This window comes from Myripristis murdjan, chromosome 20 (genome assembly GCF_902150065.1).
Source record: "Myripristis murdjan chromosome 20, fMyrMur1.1, whole genome shotgun sequence".
Taxonomy (NCBI): domain Eukaryota; kingdom Metazoa; phylum Chordata; class Actinopteri; order Holocentriformes; family Holocentridae; genus Myripristis; species Myripristis murdjan.
Genome location: NC_043999.1, coordinates 1,879,916 through 1,889,070, shown reverse-complemented (window position 1 = coordinate 1,889,070; position 9,155 = coordinate 1,879,916). Strand labels below are relative to the sequence as shown.

Here is a 9,155-nt window from a genome sequence, read left to right as displayed (position 1 = left end):
AGGAGAGCAATTTTTCCAGGAATATTTTGGGCGGAGGGGGGCGGGGTCAAGGTCAGGGGTGTGGTCAGAGTGTGTGTGTGTGTGTGTGTGTGTGTGTGTGTGTGTTGGGGGTGGGGGTGGGGGGAGTGTCCAGCTTCAAACCTTAATATCTGACATAAAACCAGTCTGCCTTACCTTACTACACTATAAACAGACGTGGTGTATTTTTTTAATTGACGATGTAACAGTAAATATGTTTATTATGAAGTAACGCACGTTCAGCTCAGAGGAATGTTTTGTCATATTTTGATAATTCATCACATCGTCCAGCGGCTGATGAGAGGACGTCCTGACTGACCTCTGACCTCCGAGCTGCAATAACTCCGACCTCCGACATGGAAAAGTGCAGAGGGAACGTGAGCTCGTTAATAACCAGGTGACGACGTCCGACTGGATTTCTATTTGAAAACTCGTTCAGCTTCTCCCCCCTTTACTTTACAGCTGTGTGTGCTTTTAATTTGATGAGCGGCCGTAGCGCTAGCAGTGAAGATGACTCGGTGTAGCTAGCTGAGCTAACGTTAGCAGCTAACGTTACTGGAGGGAGGTTCCAACTTGAAAGTCGGACCGCCCGGCAGCCAATGGGAAGCTCCGATCATCGCCACCCGCTCCCAGACGGACCAATGAGCTCGGAAAACTCCGACTTCCTTCGTGGCGAAGGAACGCCGGTCAGGTTGAAACTCCGAGATGGAATTACAGAGAAGATCAGAAAACTCCGAGTTTAGCGAAAATTACCAACATGCACCTTATTTTGAAGGTAAACATTTTGCTGAACTCCTGTTTTTTTGGTGCGACACTTCTGTTTGATCGCCTCCCAGCTAACTAGCATGGCTAGCTTAGTTAGCACTTGAGAAAACCATGCTGTGCGGTGTTAGCTGCTGTGAAAAGTGAGTTAGCTAGCTAGCCATGACCGGACAGGAAAAAAAAAGAAATGTAAAGTGTCTGCGTCGTTATTTCTGCTGAAAATCAGCTTCTCCAGTTTTTATTTTACAACGGTGTTGATTTACAGCTGTGTGTGCTTTTAGCCGTAGCGCTAGCAGTGAAGACGGCTCGCTGTAGCTAGCCGAGCTAACGCTAGCGGCTAACGTTAGCGCCGGCAGCTCAGAGGTCAGGCCGTCCGACAGCCAATGGGAGGCTCTGTTAAGCCCCGCCCCCCCCAGACGGACACGGTGTCACATTTCTGTTTGTGGTCAATTCAGAGAGTAAACAGCCTCAACCTGCAGAGCTGCTCGTCAGCGCCCCCTGTGGTGCGCTGCGGCGTTACAGCTGCCACCAGCTCAGTCTGATCACAGAAGAACATCACAGGGTTCTACGCTCTGTGAGGGATGGGTGTGTGTGTGTGTGTGTGTGCTGTTTAAAACCATCTGAAAACCTGCAGCTCCAGATTTTTCTGAACCCTCTGGACAAAAATCCCTTTATTTCTTTCACAATGAAAAAAAAAAATCTCTGTGTCATGAAGATGCTTTTGTTTTTGTTTTGTTTTTTTAGATAAGTAGCTTGTCAATTTAATAATAATAATAATAATAATAATAATAAAACAAATAGCTAAATTCTAATTCTAATTCTAATAAAAACACTTAAAAAGGTTTTCATTAAAGGACAAACATTTTTAAAAAAAGTCAAAGGAAAGTGTTAATTTTAATTTAATAAGGTTATTTTGAATAGATTTTAGAGGAAGAGTCTGTGCTTTTCAAAACCAAACAAAAAATGAAACAAACAAACAAACAAAAAAAACCTAACAAACAAACAAAGAAGCGACTGCATCTTCATCGGCCTTCCCAGGTTTCAGAGTCGCCCCCGTGTGAGGGCACATGAAGGGATTTTGATTTTTCAGGTTTGTGTTTTTTATCGACGGTTCAGCAGAACCTCCAGACTGTGACTGCACTTTGTTGGGACGTCCCATCAGGCAGAGTCACATCACCAGCCACCGCCGTCCACTTCCCAGCATGCCTGTTGAGGCGGTCGGCCGCAGTGGGCGGGGCTTGGGAGGGTTGGAGTGGGGGGGGTCAGAGACGGGACGGGACGGAACGGGACGGGGTCTCTGGAAGCTACATGAGGGAGCAGGACGTCCGGCCCTGCGCCTGCTGGCCGGCCTCCATCTTCTCCAGCTCCAGGATCATCCTCCTGAACACCTCCACCGCCGTCTGGGCACACAGGAAACAGGAAGTGATGCGGCTGCCACGGCAACGCACTCAGCGATTGATGATTGATGATCGATTGATGAGTAAACCTCTATTTTCGATATACATACTCTGTTCTGTAGATATTCACTTCATCATACATGCAGTCTGTGAGGGTTCAGAGTCAAAGGTCTATAAATATGTTTTGGTATAGGAGTTGTCCCTCGCTATAACGCGGTTCACCTTTCGCGGCCTCGCAGTTTCGCGGATTTTTTTTGTGTGCAATTTTGCATGTTTTTTTTTTTTTTTTTTACAGCGCATTGTGTTCTGCGTCCTGATTGGCTAAGGGACTGTAGACCATTGTCAATCAATCTCCTCCGTGCCGTGTCTCCTGTACAGTACAGAATGCACTCATTCTATAATACTGGACTTATTTTTCTACGAAGGTTTGAACTTTGAGAGTTTAAACAAGAGAGAAAAGTGAGAAAATGTTAATGCCTGTCTGAGAAAAGTGTATAAAGTGTGTAGTGAGGGGTTTTACAGCCTTAAAACATCTAGAATAATTGTAAAAAATAAAGCTGACTACTTTGCGGATTTCGCCTATTGTGGGTTATTTTTAGAACGTAACTCCCGCGATAAACGAGGGACCACTGTATTTTATTTTTCAATAATCTCACAGGGTTTGCAAAGGTTCTTTTCTTTTTTCTTATATTATTTGTACTGATTTACTTCGATTTACTTGATTTATTTTGTGACTTGTGTTAAATATTTTCTTTAAAGATATATATTTCTGTCTCAGTGTAGAGATATCTGTCTGTCTGTCTGTCTGTCTGTCTGTCTGTCTCGCTCTCTTGTTAATTCCCACCTGCACAACTTGCCTTGTTTTTTCTTTTGTTGTTTTGTTCGGCTCTTTTGTTTTTTTTTGGGGGGGGTTTTTGTGCAAATAAATTAAATATTAAAGATACAATGGGTTTATTTCCAATATTTCCATTTCCGCTGAAGATTTATTTTTTTTATTTTTATTTTTATTTTTATTTTTATTTTTTTATTTTTATTTTTATTTATTTATTTATTTATTTATTTTTATTTATTAAATTCACAGTGGAAAACTTGACTTTGCTGCATTTCTTTGTTTGTTTTGTATTTGGCTCCTTTTCGCCGCTCAGTGCTGATCCTGATTTAAACCACACCTTCAGGAGGACTTGAACACATCGTCGTAATTTTTTGTTTTCACGTGTGGAAAACAGATGTGAGTTGAAAATAATAAAAACTGAATTTTGGAGATCCAGAGTCACGGCAGGGATTAAAATATAGAATGTGGTTACTGGACGAACTTCTTCTGTTGTTTTGCTGCTCACCTGGTTTTCTTTGGCTGAAGACTCCAGGAAGGCGGCGTTCCATGACTCAGCAAGAACCTTCCCCTCCTCGAAACTGATGACTCTGCAGAACAGGGAGGAGAGGAGGAGGAGGAGGAGAGAATAGAGAGGGGAAGAAAATAAGGGAGAAGAAAGGAGAAGAAGAGGAGCGAAGAGAAGAAGAAAAGAAAAGGAGAATAGAGGAGAGGAGAAGATGAATAGATGGAAAAAGGAAAAGAAACGGGAAGAGAACAAATGAGACGATGAGAAAAGAGAAGGAGAGAGAAAATTGAGAAGAGAAAAGAAGAGAGAAGATGTGTGGATGGAGTTTTTTTTTGTTTTTTTTTTTTTACAAATAAATGAAGTTGCATAAAAAAAAAAAAAAAGGAAATCAGTCTCCATTCGTTTTGGGTGGAATGTCCCTTTAACTGAGAGCTGGAGTCTGACCTGCCAGGCTCACTGATCACTGACTGATCACCAGGCTTTTCTCCCACTAATGAGACGAGACTCTCTCTCTACACACACACACACACACACACACACACACTCACACACACTCTAAATCTCTGATAGGTGGACACTGCTGCCAAGGGTGTGCTGCAGCAGTGTGTGTGTGTGTGTGTGTGTGTGTGTGTGTGTTTGTGTGTGTAGTAGCATACCTTTCCATGTGCAAGTCTTTCTTGTTTCCTACTAAAATGAGCGGCACTCTGGAGAGAGACAGACAGGCAGACAGACAGACAGGCAGAAAGGCAGACAGACAGACAGGCAGACAGGCAGGCAGACAGACAGACAGACAGACAGGCAGGCAGGCAGACAGACAGACAGACAGACAGACAGGCAGAGAGTTGTGTTTCAGTGAAATCTGACGGCCTGCTCCAGGTGACGCAAATACACACGTGGCAAATAAAGCAAAGAAGAAGAATTGAGGCCGTTCACGTCATTTGAATATTCATGTGAGCTTAAATTTGCCAACTGGAGTGGAAACTCTGCAGTCGTGTTCAAAACTCTACTGGTTTTACATCTCTAACAAATGAGCGTCATGGAGGATGAAAAAAACACAGTCAGCTCCGAGAGGTTTGAGCAGAGCGGAGGCCAGCACGGCATCATGGGAGATGTAGTACGTACTGAACGTTTCCCACCATGTCCAGCAGCTTCTCATGGATCACCCTGACAACCTCGAAGCTGCAGAGAGACAGACAGAGAGAGAGAGAGAGACAGAGAGAGAGAGGGAGGGAGACAGACAGACAGAGAGCGAGACAGACAGAGAGAGAGAGAGAGGGAGAGAGAGAGAGAGAGACAGACAGACAGAGAGACAGACAGAGTGAGCACTGCACTGACTACTGTCGTCATAATGTACTTCAAACTGGGAAGGTCCTGTATAAATTATAAAGACTATTTTGTATTATTGTTGTTGTTGTTGTTGTTGTTGTTGTTGTTGTTGTTGTTGTATGAGAACAAAAGAAACAAAATAAGGAGTGAGCCGACCTTTTGTAGGAGGTGACGGAGTAGAGGAGGATGTAGCCGTCCACGTCTATGGTGTAACTCTGAGGGAAGATCGAGTACTCATCCTGCAACACACACACACACACACACACACACACACACACACACACACACACACACAGATAGTAGGAGTACTGTTACTCATTTGACTGCAGAGAACACACTGCAAACTACATTCTGTTAAAGGGCCATTACGCTCAACTGAAGTGAGGAAGTTGAGTCAACGTGGTTCTCAATTATTCCACAGTTTTGTTTTGTTTTTTTTTTGTTTTTTTGCCAGTTGAGTCTAAATGGTCCTCGTTGCAGTTTTTCATGGTGCAGCTTTTATTCTGAAATTTGGAAAATGACTAAAAGTAGAAGCAGGTTCCTCGTCTCATCTCTGCTGACTGAGCTTTTATTGTGAAAGGTTCCACAGTCTGTCACTGATCAGCTGCTCTCTGTGATGGATCTGCATTTAAATGCACTGAAGGACAAAACTCGAGCAGAAAGTCAAATTACCTTTAAAAAATACTCCAAAAAGTACAAAGTACACAAAAAGCTCCTCAGTTGTTGTGAGGAAATGTAATCAGTTCCTTCCACCTGTGCAGGTGAGACAGTTTCTATAATAATAATAAAAAAAAAAAAAACACATCCTTTCCTCTGTATTTGTCTCCTGCCCAGTAAACAGAGCGATGACATCACCTCTCCTGTGATGTCACTGCTCTGTGATTGGTTACCTGCCAGCGAGCTCACCTGGCCGGCCGTGTCCACCAGCTGCAGGTTGTACTCCTGTCCGTTCACGGTGATCGTCTTGGTGAATGCTGGCAGACACACACACACACACACACACGCACGCACAGAGTATTTCAGGAAATTACTGACAGTTTTTCCATCGCCAAAATTTACAGATCAATTCAACAATACATATTTAATTGATCAGACTGTGTCATGTCCATCATGTTGGACTGAAGCATCTCTCTCTCTCTCTCTCTCTCTCTCTCTCTCTCTCACACACACACACACACACGCACTTACTGTTCTCTATGGTGGGGTCGTAGGAGTCGACGAACTGTCCTTCCACAAATTGGATGGTCAGTGAAGACTTTCCTGGAAACAGAGTGCACACACACACACACACACACACACACACACACACACACAGCACTTATTCAATTAGAGTAACAACAGCCCAGTGTGACTTGCTCTCTCTGTGTGAACTGGAAGCAAATATGCCGCATCATTCTTCATGTGAGATGCCTTCAAGTGCATTAAGGAAACCTCAGCCGCAGGTTTAACGCTGATGTTTTGGGCTGGTTGCTCTGCGCTCGATGCCTTTTGTCAGAGGTCAGAGCGGGAGGCGACGCATGACTGATTTCCCAGGCCTGATCTGACCCCTGAACATCACAGTTACATGATCCGCGCTCCCGCCTGCAGGACGACCCTCAGCGGTCGTATTTTTAAAGCGTGACAGTGAACGCTGCGTCTCCGCCCCCCTCGACGAGCCGATCACGTGTCCGCCGGTGCCGAGAGGAGCCTGAAGCTGCACTGATGTGATTATTTTCAACACCGATTCATGTATTGATTGTTTTTTGGGTTTATTATTTTGAATCCTAAAGGTGGGAAATGAAGCCAAACTCTGAGGGGAAGTGATCAGGACCCAAAGTGACACCTTCAAAAGTCTTCCTCTGACCAGCAGCCAAAAAAAACCCCCAAAAAAAACCAAGTGTCTGAATGAAAATGGGTTCTCTCCCCTTTGCAGACACGCCCACCTTCTGCTAATCCCATGCAGTTTGGGCCCCAAAGCCTGCAGTCCACATGTGTTCTTGTGGCCTGTTGTAAAATGGTGTGTGTGTGCAGACTGGGGCCTAAACAGTCTTGGAGCTGCATCAGTTGCTTTGACTGGAAAGCTGAGACTCTTGTGGATTCAATGAGCCACATTTGATTCCTGTGTGATGATGTTGGCCCCCATAGCAGCCATTTCACTGCAGGCAGAGACTTTTGTCAAACTGGACGTGGCTGGAGAAAATGACCTCTAGTGACCTCTAGGAGAATCACAGCCTCATCAGACTTTACACACACAAACTAGAGAGCGAGGCCGTTCAGAGGAGCTCTGCTTCTCCAGCTGGACTGACAGTGAGGGACACTTTCTGACACGTTTACACAACACAACGCTCACCATCCCATCAAAATGCAGTTCTGACATAAATCTAAACACCAAAAACACCAAAATAAGAACCACCATCAAAAGCAAATGTGTATCAGTTAAAGGGATATCTTTATGGAACAATTTGGACAATGAATTAAAACTCTGCAGCTCAAACAGTAAATTAAAAAAAAAAATGTATAAATCCATGGTAAGAGATAAATATAGATCATTATTATAATCATAATCAAAATAATATGTATTTACTGATCTTTTGATTTCGCTTTTTGTGTGTGTGTGTGTGTGTCTGAATAACTTATTGTTTTCTGATATGTCCTGACATCTTATGATATTGCAACTGTTATGTTTGTAACTTAACACATATGTAAAAAGGGTAGGCACAATAAGCCTTGGCTACAACTTTTCAGACTCTGACAAACAAATTTATTAGTCTTTGAAAATGCCAATGGATTGTAACTGAGACCAAAATAAACTGAACTAAAAAAAAAAAAAAAAAAAAAATCTGCAAATGTCAAAAAGTTTTGACACCAAATCAAAGCCTGAATTTTTCTGTGGTGTTCCTCAAGGTCTTGGTGTCCTAATGTGGGGTTTTGGAGGATTTTTAAAAATTTTTTTTTATAAATTTTCCAATCATTAAAAATAGTGACATTTTGCAGCAACTCTGTGTAACAGATGGTATCAACATAAATATTGCTGCAACTTCTCATGACACATAGTTGAACGTTGGAATGGCTTCATATACTCCCATCATAATGTTCTAACCCTCATACACTCTGAATAAATAAAAGAATAATAACATAACCCCCCTCCCCCCGCCTCCCAAAATAAACATAAAAACTAGACTTAAGGAGAAAAAAATAACTGAAACTAGCTAAAATAAAGTATATTTTTAAAGACCTCGTGCCCCGCACTACAGTGTGCCTGAGAAAGGGCCGGGATGGTAAGGGGTTAATGAAGACATGCATGGAGAAAAGGAAGGCGGTTTATACAGCATCTTAATGATCTAAGATCACTAGGATGCTGAGAGAACGGCTGGATTCTGAACCGGATTACCGGCTAAATGACTCGTCCAGGAGGAACATGAGGCTGTGACGAGGCCGTGTTCCTGCTGTCTCCGGGTCCGGACGGGCTGCGGCTCAGCCGGAGACGAGCGGCGCAGCGGAGGAGCTGGCCTACTTTGTTGTGGCCACGTTTCTCCTGCGGGCTGCCATGCTGCCGTGATGCGGTGACGCTGCGAGCCGCAGCATCAGCACCGCTCCGGCCTGCCGCACCTGCCCGCGCGCTCTGATTGGCTGTCCGCGGGCCAATCCTGACATTTTACTAATTAGCACCCAAACAAAACGCAGAGCTGTGACTCCGGCTGCGACACACTCCGCGGTGCCGTGTGTGTGTGTGTGTGTGTGTGTGTGTGTGTGTGTGTGTGTGTGTGTGTGTGTGTGTGTGTGTGTGTGTGTGTGTGGTTCCTCCTCCGTGCGGCGGGCAGGAGGAGCAGGAGCGACGCGCCGTGTGGAGGTTGGGGTTCGGGCCGTGATGAGTGATAATCGCAGCGGCCCGGCTTCAGGTCGCGCCGAGCCGAGCCGGGTCGGACCGGCGGAGCCACTTACCCACCGACCTGTACCCCAGCACGGCGATCTTCCGGGATTTGGGCTGCGGCATGGTCTTAGATGTGGCATCCAGACGGGCGGCCCGAACAGCTCCGACGCTCCCGCATCACTCCGCCGAGCAGCGGGACGGCGCGCATTATTCATGAGCGCGCCCCTCTGATTGGCCACGCACACGCAAAGGGGCGGGTCTTCCTCGGCAGCGCGCGCTCCGGTTGGATAAACCGCGCCGGCGCCCTTGTTGTGGTCGGTCGCGCTCATCGGGCCAATCAGAGTCGCGGACGCGCCTCTGTCCCGGCGCCTCAGCCAATGGGAGCCCAGGAAGAGCGAGCGAGTGGGCGGGACCAGGCATGTAAACACAGCGGCTCGTCAAGGTTATTACAGTTCACTGAGAGGA

At 45.3% G+C, this 9,155-nt stretch overlaps 1 protein-coding gene across 1 annotated transcript; it reads right to left on the bottom strand.

The window, feature by feature from the left end:
• Positions 1-1,692: 1,692 nt before the first annotated feature.
• On the bottom strand, positions 1,693-8,852 carry rheb (Ras homolog, mTORC1 binding). Its single transcript, XM_030079220.1, has 8 exons — positions 8,762-8,852; positions 6,029-6,100; positions 5,747-5,814; positions 4,997-5,079; positions 4,637-4,693; positions 4,171-4,218; positions 3,515-3,596; positions 1,693-2,180 (listed from the first exon to the last, which is right to left on the bottom strand). The coding sequence occupies exons 1-8, from the start codon at positions 8,811-8,813 to the stop codon at positions 2,085-2,087; spliced, it is 558 nt and encodes a 185-aa protein (XP_029935080.1). The 5' UTR covers positions 8,814-8,852; the 3' UTR covers positions 1,693-2,084.
• Positions 8,853-9,155: the final 303 nt, after the last annotated feature.

What these genes read in the sequence shown, in the direction of transcription:
- rheb (XM_030079220.1), bottom strand. Translation starts at nt 8,813, where the DNA reads ATGCCGCAGCCCAAATCCCGGAAGATCGCCGTGCTGGGGTACAGGTCG. An exon ending in CGACCCCACCATAGAGAACA is followed by an intron (nt 5,815 to 6,028) that starts GTAAGTGCGTGT and finishes TGTGTCTGCCAG; the next exon opens with CATTCACCAAGACGATCACC. An exon ending in TCCGTCACCTCCTACAAAAG is followed by an intron (nt 4,694 to 4,996) that starts GTCGGCTCACTC and finishes GTCTCTCTGCAG; the next exon opens with CTTCGAGGTTGTCAGGGTGA.